We start from the raw sequence: 17,538 nt of genomic DNA, 5'->3' as shown, positions 1-17,538 counted from the left end.
AGTGTATTAACAACTTTCATGACTCTCTTCATCATTATCACTTTCCATACTGTAATGCAGGGGTGTCCAACCTGCAGCCCTCCAGCTGCTGCAGGACTTCATCTCCCATAATGCACTTTCAGCTAAGGGGCTGGCTGAGGAGTATGGGAGATGTAGTCCTGCAGCAGCTGGAGGGCCGCAGGTTGGACGCCTCTGCTGTAATATGTTGCATTGATTTAAGGGGAAATATGGTAACTCGGTCCTAGGAAGCTGATAATCAGACAATTAGTCACTTCTTTTTTCCAAAAATGATAACAGATGTTTTCCAACATATAGCTGTTTGGTCATTCAATAGAAAAAGGATACTTCCAGCAGATGATGTTAACTCAGTCTTTAAGAACAAAGGACATTTGTGGCTTTAGTAAAATCTAAGCATGACTTGTACTTTATGTCGCCTCAGACAGGGCAAGTTCTTAATCATCCTTGAAATTTGGATTCATACAAAAAGAGACATATAGCTGCCTAAACAATTGTAAAGTGATAGACAAGCTGTAATTCATCAACTTTCTTATCATCACATAACAGCAAGTTTCAGCCAAAGAGTGGCAAGAGCATCAAATACAATCAGAATAGTGCAGTATGTTGGGTGGGACTGAAACCTTTCATCAAAACTGCCGATAGATACTCAGTTGGGGGGCATACTGAGTGATTAATCAGAAAAAGGGTGTACACTTTGTATGTAACTGCCAGAGACATTGAAATAGGCAACCAATAAATACATAATTGGGGAGGGATTGTGGGAGGAATAGGGAAGAGTCCGTATTTAGATCATACCTGCAGGGCATAGGAAAAGACGGGACTCCAGAACATTTGGAAAACGTGTACCTACAGGCTGGCGCATTGTGGATCATACATAACAAGAAACAAAGAAATGGAAGCAGCTCTGTTACATCACTACACTTTCCAGTCCCAAGTGGGCCAGAGTTGCCTGTATAGGGACTATGTCCAGAACATTTTGCCCAGCTAAGTCCTCTTGCTGGGACAGGCCATGAACATTTCCACTGTTGAGAGTGATTATTGTAAATTCTCAACAATTGAGATATATATCTTAAACTTCTTGGGAGCCCATACTAGAACTAGGCACTTCTTTTCTAAGGCAGCATACCCCATCTTCCACCCAAGTTCTTCTGTCTAGATCTGTATTCCTCTGGTCATCAGCTTGGCTGAAGGACAGAAATATTTAATCAAAATGAATGATTGTATTAATGATTGTATTATGGTTGTATGCATGTAACTGCCGGTGCTTACCCCACTGAATGAACTTAAGGAACTTATAGAAACATAGAATCTGATGACTGATAAGAACCATTTGGTTCATCTAGTCTGCCCATTTTTCCTGATGTAAAGACTGCTTGATTCAGGACAGCAATATGCCTACCCCAGGAATGTTTAACTTCCCTTACTGTATTAGTCACTGCCATTTCTGATAGGGGTAGTTCAATGAATCTACCACCCTCTTAGTAAAATAAAGTAAAAAAAGAGATGTCTCTGCAAAAAGATATTTCAAATTGATAACTGTGGTATATGAATAGGGCAATTAAAATGTATTTCTTCATAAAGGAAAGTTTCACAGTACGTTTTAATTGGAAGTGTAGAAATGAGAGGCTCTGTACATCTTCCTCCTTTTCTGACAGTTTCATTTGTTAATTCTTGGCTTTGTCAATAGTTTGAGGTTTACCATAAACACTGTATGCTGAGTCCTGCTCAGGAACATTGCATCCTCAGGAGAGCTATTTCCCAAGCACTGCAGATAACGGCCCATCAACTGTTACATCCAAGCTGGGGTATGGCCAGTTATATATCACAGCCCGGAATGTGTCACTGTAGTAAAAAGCAACCACTGCCCAGTGCAAAGTTCTATCGGTCTTAAGGAGGGTTGGGAACCCTGTTTCTTTTAGGTGGCAGCCTGGCGAAGGGGTGCAGTTGGAAGACTTAATTGTCATTTGACCCTCTGTTAAGATTGTTGCCATATAAGCTTTAAATGTTTCTTTGATGTTTTTGTGATTCAGCATTCAGAGGAAACAATACAATAATAATAAACAATAATAAGAATAGCACCTTTAGTTAAAGGGACACTCTAGCCATGATATGTGCTTGAATACATAGAGCTAAGAGGTCCCCTTGGTATTTACATGATGTCGCCTTGCAAGCACATAAGTGGGCTCTGCAAAAATCACAGCCGCGCATCTGACATCTGGTTCACTTACTGCCAGTCATCTCCATTAATCCAAGAAAAGAAAACACAGCACTCCAGGGATGTTGCAAATGAATACACACGTTTAATAAGGAGTGTGATAATGGATAAGGTAGAAGCACAAATGTTTCGGGGTACACACACCCCTTTCTCAACGAGCACCTACAGCCATTATCTCCACCTACAGCCATCATCTCCACCTACAGCCATCATCTCCACCTACAGCCATCATCTCCAGCAAATGGTCTAATGAGACCCCCAATTGCGCAGAAACCAATTGGACCACAAACGAGACAGGATCTGCATTTAGTGTATTTATTTACATTAACATGCATTTTGGTGAGGGTGTCAAGGACGTTGAAGCTAAAATATGTCTGGGTTATTGGTGCCATCAGCCAATTAAAGGTCACCTTTAATTAAAATAATGTTTACTGACCAAAAATGATCCTCTGGACCCTAAACTAAATAATGCCCTATGCTTGTTAAATAGAGTAATAAAAGCTAATTACATGTATACCTGAACATCTCTACAAGAAACCTTTCATATAAGATGAGGTTCTGCTGAAGCATTTTTGTTTCTGCCAACAATTAACACTATGGACTTTAAGAAATCAGATGCGTATAATCCGGCCCAACTTCACCTATAAAAGTTACATATTTTAATGCTTCAGTTTCTGATTAAGAAATACGTGGGAAGTACACTCTAACACTTTAGTATCAGGTCAGGAAATAGTTTCTTTGTGTTTTGAAACTCTCTCTTATTTCAAGAGTTTCCTAATTGAAAGTTTTACCCAAAATTCCCAAAAATTTTTTTGTGAAGCCATTGTGTTTTTCTATATCTTTAGTGAAGTGCGATTTATTCTGAGGTTATTTCAGGGTCATGCTCATTTCTTTTCTAGGTCATGCTATGCATGTCCATTTAAGTGCCATTCCTTCATGATTCTTGAAGGCCCCACACTTGAGGATACTGGATGGAGAAATCTTTTACTTAGCATTTCATATAATTGACATTGTTTCTAATTATTTCAAACAATATGGAAAATAAATTCATTATATTATAAGAAACACCCAATACACAAAAGCAGAGTAAGAATAGTACATTAGCAGAGGTTCCAATTTACTGGAGAAAATGGGCTTGAAATTTCCTTTAATGAAATCCCCATTGAAAGAAACAATCATATATTTATTACCTTGTGTTTTGGATTTTTAAGATCCCAGGCAGCATGATTTTCCTGTAAGCAGATCATGTTGAATCGATATTATTGAACTCTTTAACACCGTTACTAAAATAATGAGGGTGAAGCAGTTTAATAGATTTAAGTAAATCATTTGATGCTGTTCTGCACATTCTGTTAATTCCTATACTGCAAATGTTAGAACTGAGCGTAAGCGTAATTGAGCAGATAAGACTGACGTAGTAAATGGAGAACAGTGCAAGAACGGAAACCTTACAAGCCTTTTGGCTGAAGGGAAAAAACAAAGCCAAGTGCCTAAACATCCCCATCCTAGGTATGTATATATACACATATATACAGATATTTACTTACTCTCTATCTCTCATAGTCTCTCAGACCAGTCCTATTTTGCAGATTGGATTGGCCCAGGGGATGAATGAAGTTGGATTTATGACCTAAAGTTTAATGTGGCTAACTGTAAGAAAAAATCTGAAGATGAGATGGACACTTAAATGTACTTTTTGGTGACAACTGCATCAGCACAACGGATTTGTTAACTCAAATAATCTAATGGTGAGCGTGCACAGTAACGAAGTAGTAAAAGCTTTGTATGATATTGGGTTATATAGGAAGAGGTAGCAGTAGTAGGAAAAAGATGTACTATTACTGCTTTATAGATTATCGTCGAGACCTCATTTAGAATCTTGTGTCTATAGAAATACAGAAATCATTTAGAGAATTCAAAAAAGAACCACTTAAATGATACATGAGCTTAGGTTTTAGTAATTCCATAAAAGACTTAGATTCCTTAATATCTGTCCCAGCAATTGTTAGATAATCAAAGAAAAGTCCAGAGCTGAAGGTCATGATGTAAAGCTAAATGGTAAACAGAATGGTAAACAGAACGTTAGCGTGAGAAAAATCTACTTTACAGTGTGAAAAAGTGTAGTAAAAACCTAAAATAGACATCCGGCAGTACATGCAGCACCAGTAAAAGAATTTAAGAAAGCCTCATATTTGCATAAAGCTGTCCCAAATAATTAAGTTAGGGCAAAAGTCATCTAAAAAAGAAGCCTAGATGGACCAGTTGGTTGTTTTCTATTTGTCTAGATATAGTTATTTGTTTTCTGTTTATCTATGGTAACTGTGCAGTGCAGAACCTTTGGCAAACTACCTTAATACTAGATGGACTGTCCTTATAACAGGGAAAAAAGGTTAAGGAGGTCAGGAACCCATGTATTTAAGGGACCCACATCTTAACTCAACAAGCTCTTTGGGCAGGTCTGCTGGTGCTATGGTGTGAGCCAAACAAAACTATCGGCTTGACTTGTATCAAGCCCCTACATAACTAACACAACCAAAATCATTAGCACAAAGAGGAATATTAGACAGTTTGACTCTGGGTTGCTCTTTTCCCATTTTTGTGAAACTGGACAAAGCTTGAATGAGGTTGAACCCAGTTCACCCAGCTCCCACTTTTCAGTCCAATAATGGTGAATTCAACAGATCAGTGAGGAGATAAGATACAGATACAGGATCTTAGGCTTCTTACTCAAATACCAAGCTTTCTCTAGACCAAGATTTGAGAACAGCTGTTCGAATTAATATAAATGATTTCTGGTCCAGTCATTCATTTCATAGAAACAAACACTAAATATTTCTTCATGTGTGCCTATTTCATCACACCTTGTTTTGTAACAATGGGATTATTTTGAAACTGACCTTGCTTTCTTCTGTCGTTATTTTAGACAAAGATACTGTACATTAGCCCAGAAGGCTTATTCTAATCGTTATTGAAATATGCATATCAAAAGCAGTGCTGGAAGATTAGAAATTGATACAATCATATCACCATTATCACCATGATGATTACAGCTGTTGAAGATCTATCATCACGTGTAATATCTACAAGCACAAGGAACATGATATATATTGGTTGCTTCTTTATCCCAGTCCCCCTGATATGCATCTTTTTAGGTTCTCAAAAGGTTTGCTGTGTATGAGCCTATTACAATGTTACAATAATGTGTAGATAAAACAGCAAGACAAAAACTAATTTCTGTAAACACACAATAATTCTGTAAAAAATGTGAGGCATCAATCAGTATTCTTGCCTGGGGAGGCATTTGGTCTAGAACTGGCTCCTATTTTACTATTACTTTCCTTAAATAAACTGCTGCTTCCATTTGGTTATTTATTGTGTTAGCAAAGAAGACGCAAATGCATGCAGGAGATGGGGTATCAGAAACACAGGTCACCTAAGATGTTAGACTGTGCCCTTGCAGACTGCGTACTTAAATGCAGCCTGCTTCCACAGATTTAGACAGTGGAGGAGGACATATAACTGCATGCAGAAAAATTCACTAGATACCATGCAAGAGGGATTCCCAGTGGCATCACTAGAGTTGGTGTCACCCAGTGTGGTCACCCAGTGTGGTCACTTATTGCGTCACCTTCATGGATCTCCTCCCGTACCAGAATCCTTAGACCACGTCCCAGTGTGTGGACAACATTGCATCGTGTCAGCTCTGATTGGTCACACTGCCATCGTTCCCTGACCATCACAAGAGCTGAAGCCTCCATTTCCAGGTCAGCATCCTGGATGGAGGAAAAGCAAGGCGCATGCATGTGGGGGGGGGGGCACAGGTCACCAGAGGACAGCAGTTTTGGGTGTCAGTCCCACTGATGGTGTTACCCAGTGCAGTCCACACCGACGACACTCCCCTCCTGACATTACTGAGGACTTTAATGTGCATTTCAAAAATGGCATACATAGGGAAAGGAATGCTTTCAAACTGGCTGCCAGATTCTCTTACTCTGTGGTATCATTGAAGTGCTGATTTTGCAACATTGTGACCACATGTTCCAAGCTACCATAGTCCCATCCTACTGGCTGTATTCATGTGACCACTCCCACTTAAATCTCCACCTATCAGCTCAGCCCAATAAAGCACTGACACCCAGTGGGCCATCTCATAGCCAGGACCAGGCAGGTGAGTGACATCGAAGTTGTGCATATAATGGAAACCCTTCACGATAAACTGGTAAAATAATGACATTCTCTATAGATTCTACAGAATGGCCTGTCCACGCATTGGTTTTGGGATCCTGCTGTTGGTCCTTGGAGGAATTCAGGAATCTTTATCTTCATACTACGGTAATTTATTTTTTGTCACCTCTTCTGCTTAAAATAAAAAAAGTGTAAAAAAAAGTTAAAACCCTGTGTTGATTGTCCATAGAATACTTAATAGATATATCTAAATATATGTCTAATTAAGTGTCATGCAGAATATTCTTAAAAGTGTTGGTTTACTTAATTATGTGGTATATGATCTTCCTTATATGCTGTTGCCTAATTTGGGGGTGAAAAAACTTTCTTAATCATATACATAATTATGTCAATGAATACCAAAAAACATAATATGATACAACAGAAGGTTATTGCTGGCTAGTATGACTCTAATAAGATTTAAATAACAACAACACATTTAATGAGTTCAATGTAATTAACACATTAAGTTCAATAAGCATTAAATAAGATGTAAAAAGTGTAGAGATCCTTCTTGATTCAGACTTTTTATAACCAAAATCTGTGTTAATATTTAAAAAAAATATATATATAATTTAGATTTTTATCCATCGCAAAATAGTTTTTGACACACAAACAAAATATTTTTAATCCCGATTAACAACAATTAAGGTTTAGACGGCTCATTGAATTGAAACTTTAATGTCTCAAAAATGTGTACACAAATAAATTCACTTTTTTATATGTGAAAATTTACACCCTTTGAACATTTTCCACGAAATAGAAAATTTGCCACTAAAGCAGAAGGGGGTGCACAGAATTCCAGAAGAGATAGAGGGTAATTTATCATTTAGGTGCAAAGTAGTAATATGGGAACCACAGAAATCAGTCTTGTAGAATCAATTTAAACATTTTGGCATATGGGTAAGTGTTACGCATTAGTTTATATTCCAATTTTGTTTCAGTGTTCTTTCAGGCAAAATGGGTGTGGAATAGAAAGTCCTATGTCGTACCTGGTTCCACTCCATATTTAGGTGCCAAAAATCGGCAAATTAATTACGGTACACATAGCTTTAATAATTCAGGCCAGTGGAACGCCAAAACACTAGTGACACTTAGAGCCCAAGTAGGGATCCTGGCTTTTAAATGTATAAGGATACAGTATATATATATATATAGTAGTATAAGCATTTTTAAACACTCATCTACAGACACCAGACATGCCAGAAGGCTTGTTTTTCCCTCAGAAATCTCATGGTCCTGCCACAACCACAAGGGATTCTGGGTAGGCGCACGCAAATAACAATTAGCAAGGTAGCACTTCTCTGCAACCCCTGCTACGTGCGCCATCTAGTGGCTAAAGAATAGAAGACATACATGATTAGCTATCTAGGAAAATATTTCCAAACCAACACCAAAAACCTGTTGATATTTGTCCTCAGTTGTTGTTCTCATGGGCTGAGATGCTGTATGGTATCTTTTTTTTTTTTTTTACAGATGGAATTGAAGAGTTGGACAATGATGTCATTGCAAGCTGTACAAAAGAAGCCAAAAAGCTGGTGGATACAGCATATAAAAACACCCGCATCATGTAAGAATTTGTTGATATGAGTGTTCAGTATATGGTGATATTTTCATGATATAATGTCCATACAAACACTTAATTAAGATGAAATGTGTTCCTAGTCACAAATGCTACAAGCACACCTCCCTTAAATAATTGTATTTTAAGCATTGTGGTTGGACCATGGTTGGACAGGGCAAGAAGTAACCAAAACATATTCTCTTCTCAGTCTGAAGGACCGTCTAAGGAGAAAGGATGTAAGCTCTGCTGATCTTATGGCTTATTTCAAGCAGCCTGTGGCAGGGAGCAGAAACGCCATTCGAGCTGCAGATTACATGGGTACCACCCTCCAGCTCCTGACAGAGAAGGTGAAACACTTTCACCAGAGACCCTTCAATATCTCAGGTATTAGACACCACATAAAGGAATGTCATCGACTGAAATATACAACCTCATAAGTACTACGCACACATTGCATGAGATGAGTTGTAGCAATGCTGTAGGCTGTATGATTGTTCTATTCCGGTCTGAGCTTCTTACGGGCATAAAGGGCAAATTCACTGTACGATGGGTGGTAATCAAACCCTGGTTTTATTCTTACTCTTGTCTGTAGACACATGGTGGTGCTGAAGGCATTTGCACAGGCAATAGATTTATCCAGTCAAGTCAACCGTATGCCTTTTATCATATTAACCCTCTTCCCTTCAGAACTACTCAATAGGATAAATGTACCACAGCAGTGATACCTTCTGTTCTCATTTTTAGTCCACAGTCCTTGTTGCCCCTTTGTGAATAAATTACCAATAGAATCTTGCAATGGTTGGCACATTGGTAAATCTATCTGAACTCGCTGGAGGACATCTTGCCCTTGATCTTGTAGGCAGGTCATTTTATTGCAGAATATATCTGCTTACCTTTCTATTTGGACATAGATCCCACATCTGTGTTGTGCTCGGAGACTGATGGATTCTGGCTATGAAAGGGCTAGCATGGGACATGGATCTTTGCCTGTGGAAGTACCACTGTCTTCTATTTCACTGCATGCCTTTTAAGCCCATCTGTATCTTGGTACATTATGGTTATTGGGAATAATACAATATTATTATTATTAAACCTTTAGCAGAAGTAATGGTTTTCACGGGTATGTAAAAAGTCATGGTTCAGACATGAGGCTATCATGAATATAAGACAAGGTCAAAGATCAAGTAAGGCTTGCAGTCCTACAGCAGGTAGAAAAATGGGCAGACTGGATGGGCCAGGCATTATTATCTTCCATCTAAGTCTATGTTCTTATTATAAATTGGAGAATCAGGATAAAGTATTTAGTTACAATGGAAATAGGTGGAATAAATGACAGGGCAGATTTTGTTTGAAGAATTTTTATCTCATAATATGCAAATGTATGAATAAATAATAATAAAGGTGTCTTTTAGATTTGTTGACTCAAAACCAGATGGACAGTATTTCTAAGATAACTGGATGTGCCAGCCAATATATTCCCAAGGCTTGTCAGGACAGCCTCTATCGTACCATTAGCGGAGAGTGTAATAACAGGTAAGACATAATCTACCCATCGGGAATTGTCATTTCAAGTTGGGCCTGCTGGTATTATTTAATCATCCATCTCTTTGTAGGAAAAATCCAAGCCTTGGAGCTTCTAACACAGGATTTACCCGTTTGCTGAGGCCAGAATATGAGGATGGCATCGCCCTTCCACGAGGATGGACCGAAAGCCGCCCCATCAATGGATTCCGTCTGCCTTTGGTAGGAATATTCATGTAGCTCCAATGAGGACTAATACTAATGTGTGATTTTGGTACACATGTAAATATATGAAAATGAAAATAATGGAAATATCGAAGAGTGAAATGAAATGAGAGTTTATCCCCAGTGGTATTGTTCTGGGATCAAGAAAGTAATTGTTAGATGTAAGGAAGTTTTAAACGTTAGGACGTTTTACTTTACTTAGAGGGTGGTAGATAAGTGGAACAGCCTGTCAGAAATAGTGGTAAAAGTTAACACTGTAAAGGTATGTAAAAATGCGTGGGATTGGCATATGGCTATCCTGAATCTACGAAGAGACCAAGGACTGATTACGGTTTTGTGTTTAAAGCAGTAAAAGCAGGCTTTGTTGTCTTTCTTAAAAGCTTGTTGCTAGTTTCCAAACATAATGAAAAAATCATGGGTTTGGTTAAAAAAATAACCCAATAGATTTTAAAGCCCAAAAATGTATTTCTTTCCCCACAATCTGTTACTTTTGCTTGTTGTTTCTTCCCAGGCACGCGCTGTATCAAATGAGATTGTCCGTTTCCCTACTGAAAATATTACTTTGGATCCAGGCAGGGCCCTCATTTTTATGCAATGGGGACAATGGACTGACCATGACCTTGATCTCTCTCCTGAGACTCCTGCAAGGTCAACGTTCCTCCAAGGTGTGGACTGTGATCATAGCTGTGCACGAGAGCCTCCCTGCTTTCCATTGGGGGTAACTATCAGTAACCATTTGTAAGGTGAATTAACATATAAAATAAAAACATACAGGAAAACTTGACCCAAGTGAATCATTTAATTTAACATGGCAACAAACTGTCATTTTCTGATATCGTATGGGAAACTGTAACTTTATTTCATCATTATAATTGTCATTCCATTGCATTCTATGTTAAAAAGGAATGCTGAATTGATCTCATGTTCGATTTAGCTTTTTGAGCTAAAACTGCACAGGCCTTGTTTAAACAATGTTGTGTTTTATTTATTTTTCATGTTGTAGATTCCACCGAATGACCCCCGCATTAGGAATCAGAGTGACTGTATCCCACTCTTCCGCTCAGCTCCAGTCTGCAACCCAGAATCACCGTTGCGCGAGCAGATCAATATCCTCACCTCTTTCCTTGATGGAAGTCAGGTGTATGGTAGTGATCTGCCGCTGGCTGCTAAGCTGCGCAACAACACTAACAAACTGGGACTGATGGCTATCAATCAAAACTTCACCGACAATGGCCTTCCATTCTTGCCATTTGAAACAGCAGAGGAGGACTTTTGTGTTCTCACAAACAGATCCTCTGGGATTCCCTGTTTCTTAGGAGGTGAGTCCAAGATATTTCTTAGATACCGACAACTGCTTATCAATATTTAAAGCATTATAGTAAAGCGTTCTTCCAAATTTACAAGTTATCATTTTCTCTGTTGTGGTATCAAAAAATATTTGAGATGCGATACCTTAAATAATTTTTTTATTTATTATAGCAAGACTTTCTTAAATAGTTGGACGTGCCATTATAGATTGGGGAACCATTTTAGAACAAACATATTACTCATATAGTAAGGATTCCATGGAGAGATAAGATATAGAAGTAACTGCCAGCTGAAGTAGTTTAGGATATTTTAAATTAGCATTTCTGAACCAAATTGCCCTTATTTGTGCACGTCTTAATAATATCCTTCCAATATCCTACAATGGAAATAGCTATAAAGACTTGTTTCCGTGTTTATGATTTTATTTCCTTTAGAACCAAAATGTAGCATGCCATGTAAAGTGTAAAATATTGGGCACTGTCAAACGGCAGTAGTCTAAAATGTTTGATTCTTAAGGTGATTTGTTTTCTGACAAAGTTTAATTCTACTGCAGGAGACCCAAGAGTCAGTGAACAGCCAGGTCTAACCGCCTTTCATACTCTTTTCGTGAGAGAACACAATCGCATCGCAACAGAATTGCGCAGATTAAATCCACGCTGGTCTGGAGAGACTCTTTATCAAGAAACTCGGAAGATTGTTGGAGGCATCTTACAGGTGCAATGTGATGATATAACATCCCCAAATTATTTTTTTCTTCAAAATACCCCACATAATGAAAGCATTCTATTTTTCTAAACAGAAAATAACGTATAAAGATTGGCTGCCCCTGCTCCTGGGTTCAGAGATGCCAAGGGTTCTTCCTACATACCGGAACTACAATGAGTCTGTGGACCCAAGAGTGGCCAACGTCTTCACAGTTGTCTTTCGCATGGGCCACACACTAATACAGCCTGTCATCTACCGACTGGGTGATGGTTACCGTCCCTTAATGCCAGAACCAGAGGTCCCACTTCATATGACTTTTTTCAACAGTTGGAGGGTGGTGAGAGAAGGTAAGCTATCAATTAAAAGTGATGTCATTTCCTTCAATAAAAATGTTCAATAAGATACTATTGACTTAAGAAAAAAGATGTATCCCCAGAACGAAGAACTATTTTTGTGAAATAGATTTTGTCCCCACCTAGAACAGTTATTTTTCTTCTGTAACATCCAACATTTTTGCCCTTTATTTTTTCTTCCCAGGTGGCATTGACCCTCTGCTTCGCGGCCTCATGGCAAATCGGGCAAAGCTGAACCGCCAAAATCAGCTTGTAGTTGATGAGCTACGGGAACGTCTCTTCCAACTCTTTAAACGCATTGGTCTTGACCTGCCAGCTATCAATCTGCAACGAGGTCGTGAGCATGGATTACCAGGTAAACTATAATAAAGTGTGTGACTTTTGATTTGTATATTGTGAACCATTTGGCCAACTTTATTTGTAAATATTTTTTTGCCTTTGTCAATACATTCCAAATACTACTGTAATGGCAGATTAACAGTCTAGATAGACTATGAATCAATTAATAGTCAGTTGTGGCAAATGAAGTTCAAGTAAAGGTGTCTACTAACAATTTTGTAATTTGCACCAAAAGTGGCTATTTCCAGTCAAAGCCATGAAAAGCTAATCCTGTTAGAATGTGAGAAAGGAAAGTGCCCCATCTCCTGTTGAAGTACATATTGGTTCAGACTCAGGGGCTACAGAGTCCAGTGAATCCCTAGCAGCATGTTTAGTTGGGGAAAGTGTGATCTATGAGGATGGTGGGACAGAAGTGCCAGAAGAGCTGGGTCTTCTGGGACATGGAGCACAATCTCAGCTGCATAACTTCTACTACTATCCTTTACAGTGTCTTAAGAAGAACTGAAGTTGGATGAATGACTTTGAAGTGGATGGTTTTGTTAAATTGTAATATATCTTCTTCTTTTCTGTATCTTAGGATACAACGCGTGGAGGAGATTTTGTGGTTTGTCTGCACCTCGCAACCTGAATGAACTGACTAATGTGCTGAACAACAGGGAGTTGGCTCAGAAATTCATTAATCTTTATGGGTCGCCTGAAAACATAGACATCTGGGTTGGAGGAGTTGCTGAACCTCTTGTTCGCAATGGAAGAATTGGACAACTGCTCACCTGCCTAATTGGGAATCAGTTTCGCAGGGCTCGAGATGGAGATCGGTAATACCAAATGGCTTTGGGAATGGGTTCAGAGAAAAACTGTCTGATAAAGTTATGACATGTAGCAGATAAAGAGTGCTGCAATAAAAAAGGTCCATACCAATTAATAAATCTTAAGTAAGTCCTAAAAAATTTTTTGCCAGGGCTTCTGACTGAGGATAAGTTTTCTGCAGACACTTGGGAAATTAGTATTTAATGGTGATGAAAACAGATAGCTAGAGACAGGAGCTGGATCAAGATAACATTTTGGTTATTTCAGGTCCTGCCTCCCAAGTCTAGAAAACATATTTTAAATTACATAGCTTAATTGTAGCTTTTGAATGTTAATACTTGTAGCACATGTTAACACAACTAAAGTATTTCTTTTTTTTTAAAGGTTTTATTATGAAAGACCCTCTGTTTTCACTAATGCTCAGAAGAGATCAATAGAAAGAGTAACCCTGGCCCGTGTCATCTGTGAAAACACCAGGATTACTGAGGTCCCTCAAAACGTCTTTTTGGGAAACCAGTACCCACGAGATTTTGTGAACTGCTCACGAATCCCAGCCCTAGACCTGAGGCCTTGGAGAGCATGAGGCGTGTCTGGTAATAATTTCTAGCAAGCCAGAAAACCTATGTGACGTACTATCCCATCTAGATCTTTAAGAGATGCTTGTGGAATTTTGAGATTTGAAATGAGTTGATCATATAGTTTTATAATATTACTTTATTGGTTGCATAGTTTAATCTGCACACCTTATGAAAGCTACCTAGTAAATGTACAAAAATGTTTAACGTTAGCAGTATATTTTCAGTAGACTTGTGCTTTCGTCTTCGGGCGAACATGAAAACGAACACGAAGAGTGCGTTTTCGTGTTCGTTCCGAAGACATGAAGAAGAGAAGACAGTGCAGGTAAAACGTAGGCGAAGACGAAGACTCACACACGAAGAATCTTCGCCTTCGTCTACTAATCTACCCGGTCCCTCCCCCATCTAATTTACCTTATCTTCACAGCATCGCGGGAGTTGACTGAAGTGGAAATCAGAAGGTTCGTCGTCAGGGGTTACAGGGCAGTGTGAGTGAGCCTATTGGTCACCTGCAGGGTCTTCCTCTGGCATCAAACAATTGGTTGATGCCAGAGGAAGACCCTGCAGGTGACCAATAGGCTCACTTGCACAGCCTTTTTAATTCCTGATTTCCGCTCCCGTTAACCCCTGCAATGCTGCGTTGGATAATGGGAGCAGAAATCTGTAGGGTAAAGGGCTGTGCAAGCGACCAATAGGCTCACTCGCACGGCCCCTTACCACTAGTTGCTAGGCAGAAAAAAAAGCAACCTGGGACCCTGCTGCACCAGTTAACTTAAAAGTCCGTGCCAGTGACCAACAAAGTCACTGGTACGGACATTTAACTGACACAGCAGGGACACCAGTGGTCTCCCCACTGTGTCAGTTAAATGTCAGTGCCAGCGACCAACAAAGTCGCCGGTACGGACATTTAACTTAGTATAAATAGCTTACTATAACTTCGGACAGAATGCTGCCCTCTGTTGGTTTTACATTAAGTAGCATATGCTTGAAATCCAAAGTTATTCTGCTACTCAACGTAAAACCAACAGAGGGCAGCATTCTGTCCGAAGATATATTAGCCATATGTGGCAGTGTGTTCATTTTCATTTATTAATTATTTAAATAAAATATATTTCCATGATCCGCTGGTCTCCCCGCTGCAACAGTTAAATGTCCGCACTCGCGGACATTAATTTTGTCGAACTTCCAAACTCTTTTTTTCTATTTATTTTGGGGTTTTTTTGTATTAAACTGTTAGACGAAAGGATCATGGGAATAAATGCAAATGAGCACACGGCCCCATATGGCTTATATATCTTTGGACAGAATGCTGCCCTCTGTTGGTTTTACATTAAGTAGCATATGTTTGAAATCCAAAGTTATTCTGCTACTCGACGTAAAACCAACAGAGGGCAGCATTCTGTCCAAAGATATATTAGCCATAGTCTAACAGTTTAATACAAAAAAACCCCTAAATAAATAGAAAAAAAGAGTTTGGAAGTTCGACAAAATTAATGTCCGCGAGTGCGGACATTTAACTGTTGCAGCGGGGAGACCAGCGGATCATGGAAATATATTTTATTTAAATAATTAATAAATGAAAATGAACACATTGCCACATATGGCTAATATATCTTCGGACAGAATGCTGCCCTCTGTTGGTTTTACGTTGAGTAGCAGAATAACTTTGGATTTCAAACATATGCTACTTAATGTAAAACCAACAGAGGGCAGCATTCTGTCCAAAGATATATAAGCCATATGGGGCCGTGTGCTCATTTGCATTTATTCCCATGATCCTTTCGTCTAACAGTTTAATACAAAAAAAAACAAAATAAATAGAAAAAAAGAGTTTGTAAATTCGACAAAATTAATGTCCGTGAGTGCGGACATTTAACTGTTGCAGTGGGGAGACCAGCGGATCATGGAAATATATTTTATTTAAATAATTAATAAATGAAAATTAACACACTGCCACATATGGCTAATATATCATCGGACAGAATGCTGCCCTCTGTTGGTTTTACACTGAGTAGCAGAATATTCTGCCCGAGAATATATTAGCTATATATGGTACTGTGATCATTGGTCGACAGCAGGAGGCCCCCTGCTGGCGACCAATGGAGTTGCTGATACACACATTTAAAGTACTGGCGCCAGAGCTGCGTTAACCCCGTATTAACCGCTTAACCGGAAAAAACGAAGAAAAAACGAATATTCGCCCGAAGAGAAGACAGGAACGGGCGAATATTCGCGGAATACGAAGATTTTTTTTTCCCCGAAGACGAGCACGAAGACGAACACGAAGAGCCCCCTGGTGCCCAAGTCTAATTTTCAGCTATTTTCTGGCCCATAATAACCGGAAATAAATACAAGCAACAATGGCAAATAACATGGCTTTTTTGGATAGTGGAGAAAAGTATGTTAGTGTCAGATGGGGTAATCTGACAAAACAATAACATATGACACTTTGCAAACGGAAAAATATATATATTTTTATTAGCAGTAAATTGAATAAATTGAGTCTGCAAAAATGTTTCTAATAACTTCCTTGGTACATATATGGAACCTTTAATTTGAGTTTCACTTACATATTTAAATTTTTTTTTAATTTCAGATCATCATTAGTTGTCTAAGTGATGGAACATGGAACCACATTCACAATATAATGTTTCCTTCAAATATTGAAACTATTGATTCATCAAGAGATTACAACATACTTTTTTTTTTTTTTTTAAATTCTATCTATCTATGATTTCTTTCAGTCTGTTGTGTCTAGATAGGCTTCACAGCTTAGCATAATTGCAAGTGATTTGTGATTGACTGTAAGTGTAATTGTTTTCAGGGTCAAACGTTCACCTATTAGAAGCGTAGATATGTGTCTATTTGTGTTAGCATAAATACGGTATACATGTGTAAGTTAGTGTTAGTGTGTAAGTTGCGTATGTTACGGGGGAGGTTAAGGGGCTTGGGGGGGGGTCGCTTGGCTTTTCTGACCCCTAGGCTTTTAGCCCTCCTCTGGTGCATGTAAGATGTATGATTTGAAAAAGGTCACAAAAAGAAACTACTCCATGGCAAAGTGTATCATTCATTGCCAAATCAGCAATACACTGTACATGGGCATCAACAGGACTTCCCTTAAAATGGGACAAGAGGGCCATGTGGCATCTGCTTCTGGTCAGTGCTGCTTCTGTCCTATCTCACGTGTCCTCTGAGTGGGAACGAAAGGGTATTATGTTGCATAAAGTAATAATCTATATTAGGCTTTATGAGTCCACACTTCCTATGGACTATCATTGTATGTTAATCCCCACTGTCTCTTTCTATTCATGTTGCAAGCATTTTAGATTCCCTGCTTCTTAGTTTGCATATAAAGAGACTTCAGATGCATTTTATTCTTCCAGAAAATGTTCTATTTCATATTGCCAAGGAGTTAAATAAAACAAATAAAAAAAATAGATCATACAGTTTATTTTTTTTTATTGAGCTAATCCATTTACTGATTATCAACATTGCCATATGGCATTTCAAAAATGCATCAGCAAAACAACAAGGAACACAACTTGGTGCTAGAAAAAGTAAATATGACCTCAATAAATTTTGCCTAAGTGTGTCATACCAGGAAAAACATATTATTTAGTATTGCTATGTTTATATATCTTTGGACTGTTTAGAATATATTACTTATTAACATTTAGCTAGCTC

At 38.6% G+C, this 17,538-nt stretch overlaps 1 protein-coding gene across 1 annotated transcript; it reads left to right on the top strand.

Annotated features, from left to right (window-relative positions):
- Positions 1-6,486: 6,486 nt before the first annotated feature.
- Positions 6,487-13,862, top strand: LOC149289677 (myeloperoxidase-like). Its single transcript, XM_089490220.1, has 12 exons — positions 6,487-6,565; positions 7,934-8,027; positions 8,230-8,405; positions 9,434-9,554; positions 9,635-9,764; positions 10,279-10,485; positions 10,771-11,086; positions 11,629-11,789; positions 11,875-12,127; positions 12,318-12,488; positions 13,050-13,287; positions 13,664-13,862. Exons 1-12 carry the CDS (start codon positions 6,487-6,489, stop codon positions 13,860-13,862), a joined length of 2,145 nt encoding a protein of 714 aa, XP_089346346.1.
- Positions 13,863-17,538: the final 3,676 nt, after the last annotated feature.

Source organism: Sceloporus occidentalis, unplaced genomic scaffold (genome assembly GCF_023333645.1).
Source record: "Sceloporus occidentalis isolate IW3139 unplaced genomic scaffold, rSceOcc1.0.p SCAF_43, whole genome shotgun sequence".
NCBI classification, from domain to species: domain Eukaryota; kingdom Metazoa; phylum Chordata; class Lepidosauria; order Squamata; family Phrynosomatidae; genus Sceloporus; species Sceloporus occidentalis.
The sequence above is the reverse complement of the archived record's forward strand: the minus strand, read 5'-3'. Positions and strand labels throughout refer to the sequence as shown.